The sequence below is a fragment of the Marmota monax genome, unplaced genomic scaffold (genome assembly GCF_021218885.2).
Source record: "Marmota monax isolate L192 unplaced genomic scaffold, Marmota_monax_Labrador192_F-V1.1 WCK01_AAM20220418_F8-fsc00091, whole genome shotgun sequence".
NCBI lineage: Eukaryota > Metazoa > Chordata > Mammalia > Rodentia > Sciuridae > Marmota > Marmota monax.
In genome coordinates, this window is record NW_026692434.1 from 3,305,997 (window position 1) to 3,321,915 (window position 15,919).

At 35.8% G+C, this 15,919-nt stretch overlaps 1 protein-coding gene across 7 annotated transcripts in view; it reads left to right on the forward strand.

Annotated features, from left to right (window-relative positions):
- Col19a1 (collagen type XIX alpha 1 chain) overlaps positions 1–15,919 on the forward strand; it is a 327,672-nt gene that overhangs the window by 195,499 nt on the left and 116,254 nt on the right. For all 7 annotated transcript variants that reach the window (XM_058578798.1, XM_058578800.1, XM_058578801.1 and 4 more), the window contains one exon: positions 14,432–14,485. In XM_058578798.1, the coding sequence (XP_058434781.1) occupies positions 14,432–14,485 (54 nt within the window). The remainder of the gene's footprint in view (positions 1–14,431; positions 14,486–15,919) is intronic.

The window sequence follows — 15,919 nt, forward strand, 5'->3', positions numbered from 1 at the left end:
CTTGGAAAGCTGGGAATGGAGCCACCATTTGACCCAGCTATTCCCCTTCTTGGTCTATTCCCTAAAGACCTAAAAAGAGCATGCTACAGGGACACTGCTACATCGATGTTCATAGCAGCTCAATTCACAATAGCAAGACTGTGGAACCAACCTAGATGCCCTTCAATAGACGAATGGATAAAAAAAAATGTGGCATTTATACACAATGGAGTATTACTCTGCATTAAAAAATGACAAAATCATAGAATTTACAGGGAAATGGATGGCATTAGAGCAGATTATGCTAAGTGAAGCTAGCCAATCCCTAAAAAACAAATGCCAAATGTCTTCTTTGATATAAGGAGAGTAACTGGGAACAGAGTAGGGACGAAGAGCATGAGAAGAAGATACATACAAGAGGAAGTGAGGGGAAAGGGAAAAATAATACAAGGGGGAGAAATGAATGACAGTAGAGGGGGTAGAGAGAGAAGAGGGGAGGGGAGGGGGATAGTAGAGGATAGGAAAGGCAGCAGAACACAACAGACACTAGTATGGCAATATGTAAATCATTGGATGTGTAACTGATGTGATTCTGCAATCTGTATATGGGGTAAAAATGGGAGTTCATAACCCACTTGAATCAAAGTGTGAAATATGATATGTCAAGAACTATGTAATGTTTTGAACAACCAACAATAAAAAAATTTAAAAAAATAAAATAAATAAAATTAACAAAAAGAAAATTTTGGGTTGATTTTTCATAGGTATCTTCCAGGAATGTAATTAATTCATTGGATATACATATGAAGTTTTTGACCACCTTCTCTATGCCCACATGCAATTTCACTTCTCTGGGAAGGCTAGGAACTTCTCGGCAGAATAAGTGAATATTTATGGAGAGTCAAATGAGTTTACAGTCTATTGATGGGGTGAAAAAATATAGAAATCTCTTTACAAATTTAGGTATTTCTTTTAAAGTTAATGTCTCATGGGTATTCACATACACCAGCCCACTGTCTTTAGACAGGTTTGTTTTTATTTCTTTTGATTCCTAAGGTGGAAATAGGTGAGGCTGATATATTATGTGACTTGGCCAGGTTTGCTTGTAAGTTAATGAATAAGAGAAAGTTCTAATGTTTAGTTCTCTGGCGTCTTATAATATACATTTCTTTTCCATCCTATTTTTAATTGTTAAGCCAATGAGCAATGGGTTGTATTTTGTCATAAACATACATCAGAATCTATATACACCTCAATTGAACATATACCTTTCTAAAATGTAGAACATGACCTTGGGCAACAAGTACACCACACATTTAAAGTATTCACAAATAGGAATAAGGCTACGTTAGACATCCAAAGCCATTCATGTATGTTCAAGTTTAATGTAATTTATAATCCCTGGAAATAATGGTGAACTACAATTCCCTTTTTGTGTGTCTCTAAATAGCCTTAAGTTTTTGTGTTAATGATACAGAGAAAAGAGAAAAATTCTAATACCAGACTATAAGCCCTTCATGGGTGGGATCTGTGTGTAATTCTCTCTTTTAACTCAAATATCTAATCTGTATTTAATAAGTACAAAAAGGTTTATCATTGATTCAACAATTTCTGGTTTTTTGGTTTCTTTATTTTCCTCCTCACTTGTGTCCTTCCTTGGCAAGTGGTTTCTTATTAAAGTAATAAATTTGTAATTTTGATTGTTTCCCACATGAGCCCTTGTAATTTTAGTTATTGATAATTATGAATGGGAATCCTCAAAGGAATTTTGAAGATTAAATGAGTAAGTATCTGTGAATTACTTCATGGTATCTGGCATTTACTGAGGGCAAGCACCTATCCATTGTAGGGACCCGGTAAGTGTTTACTGAGTTGATTGATAAATTACTCTGAGTATGTGCTGGTTGAAAGTGGAAAAAATGTTCTACAAAATGAAGTTGTACAAAATGTTCTACACTGACATTCCATCTTCAGGAGCATAACCATCCAAATGCACATGTAAATATTCCCATGTAATTTTAAATTTAGAGTTTTATAACATGATTGGATTTTTCTTTTTGCCTCTTGAGGTCTTGATGACACATAGATTGCATCTACTTGTGTTTTGAATGGATTTAAATCAGGTTTCTTTGAAAAGACTTACTCCAAATAATCATCTGGTAAATATGTTAGGGAAAGATAATGACATAATTTTCCTTAAATTCATTTTTTTTTTCAGTTGGTTTCTCAGCCATGATCCAAGACTGAGGGCTTTTCTTTCATTAGCCTCTTTACATTCTCATTTGCGATGTCATTGGGACCTTTAGTTATCACAGGGCATCTTTGTAAGTTTTGATCCTGTATCTTAAAAGATATCTAAACTATGGCTTCATTTCCCATAAGGATGTCAAGTTATTGCTTGATCATAATACAAATGAGACTATAAATTGCATTTGCATATTTCTGTGTCTGATTGAAACCTTTTTTTCTCTTGTAAGGTCTTTCACTTGACTTAGGCCAGCCAACTGACATATTGCTCATTAATCATACATATTAACTGTAGTAGTTAACGTTTTGAAATCTAACTTACCATCCTATCCGCCGGGACTAGTTCTTATTTTCTAAATGTGATGACATATGCTTCAGACACTGCTAATTAGGTCTTTCCCTTGAAAATTCACTCTGACATGTTTCAAGAACATTTTCCCCCTGAGTACGAGTTCATTAAATTATTAATATCCTGGTATAAGTCATGTAGGATTACTTACACAATGTAGCTTTCTCTGTTTTGAAAACTATTGTTCATAGTGTAGGATGAAATAGATCTCACTTCTTCATGTGTCTTTTCTGGGTAAGGATCAGGAAAAAATAGATATTATATTCAGTAATATACAATGTTAACATAAGGTCAAGGAAACATCTTGCACATTACTCTGGATCATCTGCACAAATGTAAGGAAGTAGTTTCATAAACAATCTAAATCAATAACCTAAAATCATTCTAGTCAGCTTCTATATTAAATGATGAGTTTGTAGTAGTTTTATCTTATATCTATTATAATTCTTATCCCTCAAAGATTTATATCTTTATTTATTTATTAGATATACAATTAAGTATAGCATAATGGTAATGATCAGAGACTATTCATCCAGGTTTCCTACATTCACTTCCTAAGTCTGTTGTTTATTAGCCACATGACCTTGTATAAGTTACTTTGTCACTCTTTTGCCACATCTGTAAAATGGGAATCCTCAAAGAAATTTTGAAGATTTTGAGTAAATATGTGTAAATGACTTCAGATGGTACCTGGCATTTACTGAAGACATTGTGTTATCTACTGCTATTGGAATACAAATCCTGTAGGGACAGGATTCAAGGTATTTCCAAAGAATATAAAAGTACTTACCCATCATAAGGACCCCATAAGTGTTTATTGAATTAATTAATTAATAACTCTGAGTATGTGCTAGTTGAAAGTGGAGAAAATGTTCTACCAAATACAGTGAAGACAGATAAACATGAGTTTAAAAGTCATAATGGAAATTTAGGTAGCTTGGAAAGCTAACTTTGCTCTATAGATTTTATGTATGTGTATATGTATATACTAGATGTAGCAAGGATGCTGGGAACAAGATGTGTTGGGAATTCTGATTAAAGGACACTTTCCTAGAGAGGAACAGAGGAAAAGTCAGAGGAGACATAAAAAGAATCTGGCAAGTGATCCACAGTTGGGATTAGAAGGACTGACTGTGGCACCAGTCTTTCCAGGAAATTATATCTTGTTCTAGGGAATGGAACTGACAGGAATCTAAAAGAGATAGATTAAGTACAGAGACCATATTACTTTTATCCAGTTATACTTTCAACTGACATTAGATATTAAGTTTAAGGAAAGGAAAAGTGACATTCAAATAAAAAAAAATCCAGTATTTGTAAAATGGTATAGCACCAGGTGTTCAGGGTTTGAAGGTCATCAATATATTTTTTCAATATTTAAATCAATTGTGCAAGTAAAAGGAGGTATGGGCTAGGAAATGCCTTCTGAACACACTTGATCTGAAGTTGGTGAGAAAAGACGACTAAAGAGGACACACACATCTGAGACACGTTGGTGCATAAGTGTCCAGGGGGCTTTCCAGAATGTCCTATCTCATCTTATTGAAGATGTACAGACAGATGTATGTTTTCTGCCCATTTCCCCTCCTATCCACGTGACCCCTCCACTCCAAAGAGAAAGCTGAAGAGAGTGATTAGAAGGAAGCACCTTTGAGAAGGAACAGTTCTAATTCCCTTCACTGGAAATCCTGAGCTCACTGAGAGCCAAACAAACAAGTCTATCCAAATATCTTTGTATGAGTGTGCCTTTTCCCCTCACATCTTCACCAACACTTATTTTTGCTTGTATTTTTGATAACTATCATTATGACTGGGGTGAGATGAAATCTTAGAGTAGTTTTGATTTGCATTTCTCTAATTACTAAAGGTGTTGAATATTTATATTTATATATTTGTTGATTGCTTGTATATCTTCTTCTGAGAGTGTCTGTTCAGTTCCTTAGCCCATTTATTGGTTGGGTTTTTTGTTTTTTGGTATTGAATTTTTTGAGTTCTTTATATATCCTGGAGGTTAGCCGCTCTATCTGATGTGTATTTGGTAAAAATTTACTCTCATACTATAGGCTTTCTCTTCACCTCAATGATTGTTTCTTTTGCCGAGAAGAAGCCTTTTAGTTTGAATCAGTCCCATTTATTGATTCTTGATTTTATTTCTTGTGCTTTAGGAGTCTTGTGAAGGAAGTTGGGACCTAATCCAACATGATGAAAATTAGGGCCTACATTTTCTTCTATTAGGTCCTTGATCCACTTTGATTTGAGTTTTGTTCATGGTGAGAGAAAGAGGTTTTATTTCATTTTGCTGCATATGGATTTCCAGTTTTCCCAGCACCATTTGTTGAAGAGGCTATTCTTTTTCCAATGTATGTTTTTGGCACCTCTGTCTAATAGGAGATAACTGTTTTTATGTGCTGGTGGGACGGCAAATTGGTGAAACCACTTTGGAAAGCAGTGTGGTGATTCCTCAGAAAATGTGGAATGGAACCACCATTTGACCCAGCTATCCCACTCCTTGGTCTATAACCAAAGGATTAAGATCAGCATACTATAGTGACATAGCCACACTAATGTTTATAGCAGCTGAATTTACTAAACTGTTGGAACCAACCTAGATGCCCATCAATAGATGAATGAATAAAGAAACTGTGGTATATATACACAACATAATATTACTCAGCATTAAAAGAGAATAAAATTGTGGTATTTGCAAGTAAATGGATGGAGTTAGAGAATATTATTCTAAATGAAGTAAGCCAATCCCCAAAAACTAAAGGCCAAATGTTTTCTCTGATTAATGGATGCTGATCTATGGGGGTGGGGAGGCATGGAAGAATAGAAGAACTTTGGATTGGACAAAGGTGAGGTTGGGAAGGGGTTATGGGGGTAGGAAAGGGGTGGAATTAGATGGACATCATTACCCTAGGTATACATATGATTGTACAAATGATGTGTCTCTACATCATGTACAATCAGAGAATTGAAATGTTGTGCTCCATTTGTGTACAGTGAATTGAAATTCATTCTGCTGTCATGTACAACTAAGTAGAACAAATAAAAATAATCATAATTAGGGAAAAAACAAATATCATTGTAATTGTCCCTTCTCTTCTACCTGAAGGCAGGATTCAGGTCTTAATCATCTTAATATATTTCCCCCAGCACCAGTAGATAAAACACAGACAATAAATTTTTGCTGAACAACATGTACTCACAAAACTTTGGTAGGATTTATTTCTGCAGTCAACATTTAAATATCCAAATGCAATTTAATCCATTAAATTCTTTTCAATTGAAATTGTACAACAAAAATATTTCAGTTTCAAAATTGGGTGGCTATTATAGTTTGATCTTAGGGATTCTCTAGTTTTTGTTTGTTTTTCATTTGTCAAACATTTATTGACTAACTGCAAATGTGTTTCTATGGATTTTCTTGGTGCTAGTCAATTCAGTTCTTCAGATTGGACACACACAGCTCTAAAATCCCAGCCTTGAATATATGTCTTTGAAGTGTGCAACTCAAAAATATTAAAAATATATCCTATGACTTTATGTTAATATAAATTAAGATATTAATGATTTCATATTTCCATGCTGGCTGGTAATACTGAGCTTGTTCTTGCTCCACTGGCCTAGATTCTGACCTGCCTGAAGTTTGTCAGTCATCGTCACTACATTGTTTTCATTTTAACATTTCTAGGAAATAAACCCTATTATTTTATGTGTATTATTGATCCCTCTACATGTTGATTTTGTCTGCTCTAAATCTAAAAGTATAACAGTTCCCTTATTAAAAGTGAAAGATAAAATGCTACATTCATGAGGCATTTTTTATAAAAGTGCTTGGTTTTGGAGATGTGGAAGCCTACTGGCATAGTCCTCAGACAGCAAAGTAGTGTAAGACTTGATTCCTTCTCCAAGCTAAGAGCATTCCAGATATGTAGGAAAGAACATTTTCATAACACGCTTCCAGCTTCCACACTCAAAATGTGGTCCATAAAAGTTAAAATATATTGCAGCATGTTCAGAAAATTGTTTAGACACACCCTACTGTGGTCCTACTCATGATAACAAGATGAGTCAAGTGTGTTGGAAAGATGGGCCTGATAAGCATAGAAAACAGACAGAAATCAGGACTGAGGCAGTTTGGTCGTTTGGCATGGAAATTAGGGCACCCCAACAAATCTGAATGGAAAATTTGAGTTGGCCTGCAAAGTCAGAGTTGAGAGTGAGGTGAGGCAAGCCAGGAAGAATTTGGAAACCTAAATTACGAAGGAAAAGTGATAAGCAAATGAGACATTTTTTTTAAATGGCTTCCATCTCTTTTTTAAAAAAATGTTTTTTCAGTTGTTGATAGACCTTTTTTATTATTTTTTTAAATTTATTTATCCGTGATGCTGAGAATCAAACCCAGTGCCTCACACATGCCAGGCAAGTGAGCTACCACTGAGCCACAGCCCCAACCCTCAATGAGACATTTTTAAAAGTTTGACTTTGTTGTGTAAACACAAAAATATCACAGGTTCTTACTGTTGAAATTTTAAACAACTTTTGATTTCATAAAAGTAGAGAATAGTGGTAATCACTAGAAGCTAGGGAGGGCCTGGGAGAGAGACCTGAAGAGAGGCTGCATAACTCAGGTACCAAAATCTGTTAAATAGGAAGAAACTAGTTCTAGTGTTCTATAGCACAGGTGGGAACTGTAGTCTACAAAATATCTAGAAGCGTTTAAAGTTTTCCAACACATAGAAATTATAGATGTTTGAGAAATAGAAATGCTATTACCCTGATTTGGTCACTATACATTTTATATATGTATTAAATTATACTTTAGCCCATAAATATGTACAAATATTATGCATCAATCTAAAATAATTAAAAGAAGAAATTACAGCAGCAGTGATCTAAATTGTGAATGATCAGAATATTCACAACAAGCAAACTGTAATCTTTTACAATGAAGTATTATTTTATTTAAATTATCATTTATTGAATTGTAGCTCAGGGGATTAGATAATAATGTCACAAACTTATATTTTTTTTTTCTGAAAAGCCACATTAATTATCAATGCAGCCCTTTTAAAGAAAATAAAAGAAAGGGACAGAGAGAGGAGGAAATTGTGAAGTGATTTGAAAATGTTAAGATTCCCATCTAGATGAAGAAGACAACAGAATGGAGTCATCTTTCCTATGCTCCAAACCCATTTCAAATTGTTTGCTCTTACTGAATTACATCCTCTTCCCATGTCCTTACAAGAGCCACTTGTCTGATCCCTGCAGTAACGAGACCTTTATGACGAGTGCTGTTGCTGTCATAGATGTATTTTTAAATATCTGTTAAGATGTAAAATGCACTTAGGATATTATACATTCCTTACATAATTATTCCATTCCCCATTTTTGCACATATTAGTGATTTCAAATGTGGTAACTCTTTATAACATCAGTCATAAATCTTATTTCCGTTCACAATGTAAAAAAAGAAAACTAAACTTCCCAGATAGTCTGTAATGTTTTCCTGTGTAATTAACACCTCATTCACAGTTGTGTGTGCCAGTCAAGGCCCTGTCTCTTCTTCCTTGACATTTCCTTGATACCTCGTTCAAGCTAAGCTGATGCCTAAGAGCATGCAAAATATACACATGAAAACAGGGAAGTATTTTAAAGGAGCCAACTGTATTTATAAAACCTGGCAATTCAGAGAGACTACAAAGAAACGTGTTTTATCTTGTGGGTTTAGGGTCTGCATACCAACTTTTAAGTTGTTCTCCATTTGTGTACAATGAATCAAAATGCATTCTACTGTCGCATATACCTAATTAGAATAAATAAACTAATTTAAAAAAATCTGATTACAGATTACCCTTGTCAGCCTCACCAAAACAAAAAACAAAAACAGGTCACAAAAGAACCAATAGTCTGCTATTTGCATTTTTCTTTTATCTTTTTTTTATTATTATTACTAGAGATTGAACCCAGGGCCTTGCACATGCTAAGCACATGCTCTACCACTGAGTTATATCCCCAGCCCTGCATTCCTCACTTAGTAATGTCCCTGGAGGGTTAAGTGTTTATAAATCAAGTAATCAAGTGTCTAATTTAAGATACACATGCTCTCTTACTGCAAGTCATCCTGGAAGGATCAGGTTATTTTCACTGTTGAAAGTTTATAGATGTCATTTATTTAAATAGCCTTGTTTGGGTTGGCATTTTCTTGTCTGTTTGTTTTTTGTTTTTTTTTTTTTCTGAGAATAGTGGCCCTGGACATACCAAAGGCAGATGGATGAAGTCATTAGATCATTTAAAGACAATTGCTCCATTATGAGACTCTCCTAATTTTATTTTTGCAAGTTTTATTGAAATATAATATACATTCATTAAAATGTTTGCACTATAAGGGAACAACTTATTGCTTCCTCACAAAATGAACTTACTTGTATAACTAGCATAAGTTCAAGGAACAGAATATCAAGAAAACCCTCTGATGACTTCAGTCACTCCCTACCCCATTGTAACTTCTAATAGCATAGATTAGTTTTGCCTGTTTTTGATTCTTATATAAATTGATCAGCATTATGCTTGTAAGAAACATTCATACAGTTTATAGCATGTAGTTCAATTCTATTCATTTTAATTGTTACATATTATTCCATACTATGAATAAACCGCAGTTGATTGCTTTTTATTTCCCCTTTTAATGGGCATGTTGATTCTTATTTTATATATATTTTAAAATAGTCATATGCATGGTTAAGAGTTGATTACATTTTTAAAGATGCTAACTAGATGTTTTAGAAGATTTCCTTTAGATATTGTCAGATTGTTTTTATATAAAAAATGGAAAATTGAATAAAAAGTGGTAGACAGGGGGAAAACAAGAACTAAAAATCGTTCCCACTATGTACCAGACATTGTGGTAGGACTGGTGTTTATTTGTTTTAGCTGTGGTAAAAAACACACAGCAAAAAAATTTACAATTTTTATCATTTTTAACTCTACAGTTTCATAGTGTTAAGTATATTCACATTATTTTGAAGCAGATCTCCAGAACTTTTTCATCTTGCAAAACTAAAACACTATACCCATTAAACAATTCTCCTTTTCTCCTTCCTCCCACCTCCTGGTAACATCCATACTGCTTTGTATCTAAGAATTTAAATACTTTATATCTCTCACATAAATGCAGTCATAGCATTGTCTTGTTGTGACTGGCTTATTTTAGTGTAGTGTAGTTTAGTGTTGTTTTTTTTCTGATAATAGTGATCCTCTGTGTCACTAAAGTCACTAAAGATTTAAAGTATTCAAGTTCTTAGATACCACCTCAGGGTTTCTCCATGTTGTAGCATGTGGCAGGATTTCCTTCTTTTTTAAGACTAATATTCCATGGTACGTTTGCACCATATTTGGCTTATCCATTCATCCATTGAAGGACAATTGAATTGGTTCCACCTCGTGACTGTTGAGAATAGTGCTGCTATGAACATGGATATGCAAATATTTCTTCTTGGTTGTACTTTCAATTCTTTTGAGTGTATACCTGGAAGATCATATGGTAGTTCTCTAATTATCTGACGATCTCTACAATATTTTCCATAGCAGCTGTACTATTTTACAATCCTACTAACAGTCCGTGTCCTTTTTGACACTTGTTATTTTCTGGATTTTTAGCAGTAACCATCCTAAAGGGAATGTGTGACTAGAATTTTATAAATGATCCCTTTTTTAATCCTTCAAGAAACCTGTGGCAAAATATAAAGTACCATTTAATAGCAATGCAGTCTTTGCACAGAAAAAGCAGGGATTCCAGTCCAGGTGGTTCTGAACTTGACAATGAAAAATTTATTCTCGAAGTTTCACATATTCACAAAATTAATTGAGTTATTTTGAGCTGTGTTTACAAAATATAAGGTGCTCTATAGAATGTCCTGACTTTACGTGTAAAATAGGACATGTAGTTTTCTCAAACTGTGATCCCTAGAACAGCACTATCAGCATTACTGTGAACTTGTGAGAAATGCAGATTCTCAGATCATACCCCAGACCTACCAAATCAGAAACTCTGAGAGAAGAGAGAGCAGTCCGCTCAACCAGGCCTCCAGGTGATCCTGATGCATGGTCAGGTTTGAGCACCACTGGGTTTAGATCATTAGGCAGATATCCTAATGGTGGTCTTTTTACTGTTGCCAAACTGAAAACTGACATGTTGAGCATGTTGGAGTTTCCAGGGTAACCTGATAGAGTGAACTGTGTTCTGTACTTTATACCTCAGTTTTCACGAAAGTGTTGGGTTGGCCCAATTATAACAAAACTGGGAAAATAGCACTCCATATGTTAGAAGTTTTAGCCAGACTCCAATTTCGCAGAGTTGCTTCTCAACAAATGGCCACCCTCCCCAGGACAATCTCTCTCGGCTCAGCAGGGATCTGGGTTATCTGCCAGGATTTGCATCCCTGCTGGCATCCAAGTTCCCACTTTTTGCCTCCCTTTAGAGTGGGTCTGCAGTAAGCCTGGGAAGAACAGAAATAGCAGGAGATAGCAGAAACAAATGTGGAAACAAATATCAACTATTCCTCCTGCCAGCATCCCAGGCTTCTACCTGTCCCACCGTCAACAGCCCCTGGTCCCAGGTGTCCTGGACCAGTTCCCCAGAGACTTGTGAGGTACAAAGCAAGGAGTCAAACATCACACTTCCCTCTGAAAAATGGAGGAATCTGATTTTAATCTAGAATGAGAACTGTGGTTTTACCTATGGTCTTTACATAATTATTAATAATAGAATATTTCAGGTTGTCTTGCTTAAATAATAAAATTCATCCTACCAAGAATCTGCTAACTCTTGGATAAGCTTTTGCCTTTCCTTAATGCTTTTGAATGAAAAGAGAGAGCTTTTGGAGGAGCAGAAGATTGTGCAGCTGCATTCAGTGCTGCTGGCGGGGAATAAGATAAGGGACCTAATTCCTGGGGCTTTTTAGGGAGAAGGATGGTAATGTCTGGGAGAGGCCTTGAACCATTATGATGATAGGAACTGTGGCCTCCATTAGTGCTTTCAAGCCTAGTTGTACTCCCAAGCATGCACCTATTTCTCTTCCATCGACCCCTGCTCTGTGCTGTCAGAGCGCCCTCAATAGGGCACTGAGACCTGATTCTCAAGTTCCAAGGGCTTCCCTTACCTGGTTCTATGATATATTTAATGACAAAGCTAAGTGACTATGTTGCATTGTAAAACTCATCTTTAAAAATGGTTCAAATCTGCTTCAAGGGATTAGTAAACTTCAGGCCTGGAAACTGGGTTTAAATTGAAAATAATGCTGGTTCAAGTTATCTGCACAAATATGTTCCACTAACTTAACAACTCTCACAAATATTCTACCTGCTTGTCCACTCTTAGAAAGGATGTGTAAATGAACCCAGCCCTCTCTCTGCAGTCCTGGAGCATACACATCAGTACACTTGACAGTGGCAAGACTGACTTAATGATCATGTAAATCAGCAGAGAGATGCAAGGATTGGATGCCTGCCTTCCATACTAAATTGTGAATGCTTTTTGCTCCTCAACTTAACACATGTCAATGTTGTTTTACAATATCTGACACTGAATTTGTCTTCAACATTAACTCTGTGGTAAAAATTGACCAATAGTCGGCCTCATTTTCCCCACTTCCTGCCCAAATCAATACACATGTCTCCTCTGAAGAATGGGGAAAGTAAACAGAACTTGATCCTATGGTTTTAACTTACCTCAATCTGATGTGTGCTTAAAGAAAGAACCAATCACTTACTTAGATGCCATTGATTTAGTTTTTTTGTGTGTGCTCTTGTGAATTAATAAATTTACAGTCCTTCTACTTTCTAAGTAAACTTTTTGCCGCAGTCTGGCTGGGCACAATCAGGAGCCACTTGTCAAAAGAAACTAACTTTATTTTTAGAACCACACACGACAAACAAAATAGTCTCTCAGGAAAAACCCTCAGAGCCTCAACTGCCACCACCGGCTTTCCCCAAGCCTCTCTCTCCCACACAAGCTTCTCTCCACCTCCCACAATCCTCCTGCTCTTGAGGCCGATTGGCTGGGTCACGTGGGCGGAGCCAAAAAAGTCCCCCAATGAGCAGCTCCGTGGTCTGAAAGGGCAGGGAAACAGTCCAATGAGCATCACCGCAGAGGAGCCAATCAGCTAGATGTTGCTGGGGCTGCTGTGAGCCAATCGTCAGCCGGCAGCTGGAAGTTTGCTGGCAGCTGGAAGTTTGCTGGGGCCCCTTCGGCTGTGGCTCTCAACACTTTTTATCATTGATTAGTCCTCAAAGGCTAATTGACTTATATTTACTAAAAGACCCAATATATTGATTTTCAGAAAATGTAGACTTCAGGACTAGGAAATGGTGTACCTGTGAATAACTTGGATTAAATATAGAGAATAACAACCTGTATATTCATTCCAATTTTATAGTCCCCCAAAGAACTCTAATGTTTAGGTCTCTAAAATGAAAGAACACAAAGACACCACTTTTTATATTTATTTTAATTTTTTTAAAGTTAAATTCTGTTCTGTAGATGTTAGCTAGGATGATTTATGAAAATGGGTGCCTTTTTGAAATGAAGTCCTTGATAGCACGCCCTTAACTTACCTTCATCAACAGTGGGCATGTTTCTCATCCAATCACTGCAGAGCATTTGCTTGCTTACCTCTCAAAGTTTACTCTGCAGACCCAGCTGTTCTTTAAACTTCCTTTTTCATCCCAAGCTTAGGTGAAAACCAGAGAGATCAAGTAAGTTTGCCTCACACTTTTAGAGCAAGAAAATTAGAGAATAAAAAGGATCTTTCTGTGTTTATGATTTCAATTCTTTTTTTAAAAAAAAAGTATTGAAATGATCAACCAAATGCAATTATGTTTTATCACTAAGACTTTTGTGTAAATATTCTACCAATAAGGTAATCAAATAGTTATTAATAACAATGAACTAGAATGAATATATTCAGAAAACATGCTCAGAAATGCTTCTCATTCCAATTGTATACTTCTAAAACCTAAGCTTACTTTCTTTAAAAAAAAAAGTTTAAGACAATAATTGTATAATAAGAAACTAGATGCTCTTAAATGATATTTGATCAGAGTTACTTAAGATGTTAACACAAACTTACCTGACTCTTGCAATTAGAATTTAGCTGGTTTTGAAGTGGGAGAGTTAACATTCAGTTACAATAATGAAGATTAATATGCAAGAATTATACATTTTAGTTCACTTATAAAACAGCTTAACCATCCAAAAGGAAGAAAAGAGCTAGCTAATGTGCTTTAGACAGAATATATAATTATGTTTAGCACAGTGCTTTTCAAACTTTAGTGAGCATAAAAATTACCTGAAGTAATTCTAAAACGTAGATTCATAGTTCCCATCCCCAGAAGCTTCTAACCAGTAAGTACAAGATAAAGCCCAAGAATAGGCATGAAGTAGGTGACCTACCTTAACCTTAGGTAACTCCTATAAAATTAGAATTCTGAGCCCTCTTTGAGAAGCAACAAACTAAGTTGACAGATGCATTTATTATTTCATCCTAAACTGCGAAATCATCAGATAAAATGCCAATCTTAAGTCATCTTTCAGAAAATTTACATTACTTGCTAGAGCATACTGCTAGACAGCAATTAAGGTATATTCATTTCAGGTACTTTATTTTTCATTGTGGTAATTATGAACTACCCCAGAGCTTTTATAATTCCCTGATGTTTAAGAATCATATGGACTTGGAATGTTTTTTTTTTTAACTTTTGTTAATTTTTACTGTTTTCCTATTGTCATTTAATATGTTTTATATTACAGCAAAAGGAAATCACAGCATTTATTTGTTTTTCTTTGGTTTCAAGGGAAGAAGAGGAAAAACAGGACCACCTGGAAAACCAGGACCCCCAGGACCACCTGTGAGTAAACAATAGGAGAACTGTCCCCATCCTCCTGTCCCCATTCTGTCTGCCTTTTTACTTCCATATGTGACCTCAGTGCTAGTTTATTTCCCTGTAGAATAATTTACTTCTTTGTACTGTTCAGAATAATTGGTTTCGGCACTTGTAGGGGCAATTCATGCTCCCTATACCACCACCTTCATCACCACCCAAACTGGGAGACAAAGGCTGCTGGTAGCTCTCTGTATACCTCACCCCCTTGTTTATTACATGAGCAGTAACAAGTGAGCGTCCTCAACCGAACATCTCCAACAATCATCCAACAACTGAGCATCCCTAAGCCACATGTACAAACAGGTGAATTCTGTTCTGAGTCTGCCTGAGCTCAATTTCAAATGCTTAATAACATTCAGGCTGGTTGTAAGATAGACAACTGGCAAATCCATATCCACTCTTCTTGATACAAAATATATTGTCAGGGACTGGGGTTGTAGCTCAGTGGTAGAGCGGTTGACTAGCACATATGAAGAAGTGGGTTTGATCCTCAGCACCACATAAAAGTAAATAAAATAAAGGTGTTGTGTCCATATACAATTAAAAATCTATACTTAAAAAAATGTGTTGTTAGAGAATGTCATAGAACATACTTTCTAAAAAGAGTTAACTTATCTCATTCCTTTACCCCCAAAATTCTGGAAAAAAGGATTCCATCTCTTGTGGTTTTAATAATTCTAACCTGCCAGAGTCTGGTCTGTGTCCAAGCTAATCCAGTGATGTGGATTCCGGGTCACTAATAATCCCTAAATTGCCAGATTCCCAGGGCACTTCCACATTTCATCTTACTTCATTGCCACACAGAAATTTACTCTGTGGATGGCTCTCTTTGAAACTCTCTGTTCTCTTGGCTTCATAACAATTATTTTTCTCTCCTAACTCTAGGGCTATCCCTTGGGTCTCCCTTGTTAACAACTTTCCTTCTGTCCCCATCAATATGTTGGATGAATTAATAAATCGCAATCATTTATTCCCATCCACATATCCCTCCAGTGTTCCAGGCCTACATCCTGTGGCTCAGTATCTCCATGTGGAAGTCTCCTATGGGTAGTACAAAAGGAACATGTCCAAAATTCTCTTTAAAAATAATTCTAGATTTTTTTTCCTCTTTCACCCTCTATATATACAGTCCCTAAACCATGCCAATCCTATATCTCTATAGGGGATATAGGGATATATAAAAATATATATATTTTGTAAATCCATCTTCTCCTCTCCATCCTCATGGCCACCTACTTAAATGAGGCCTAGGCAACTTGTATCTATACTTTTGTGGCCATCTAACAACTGGTCTCTTTGTCTTTACCTTGTCTAAGTGGAGTAATATCTCTAAATCATGACTCCAACCATGTAGCTCAGGCTTTACAAATCCATGCTGACTTGAATCACTTAAAATTG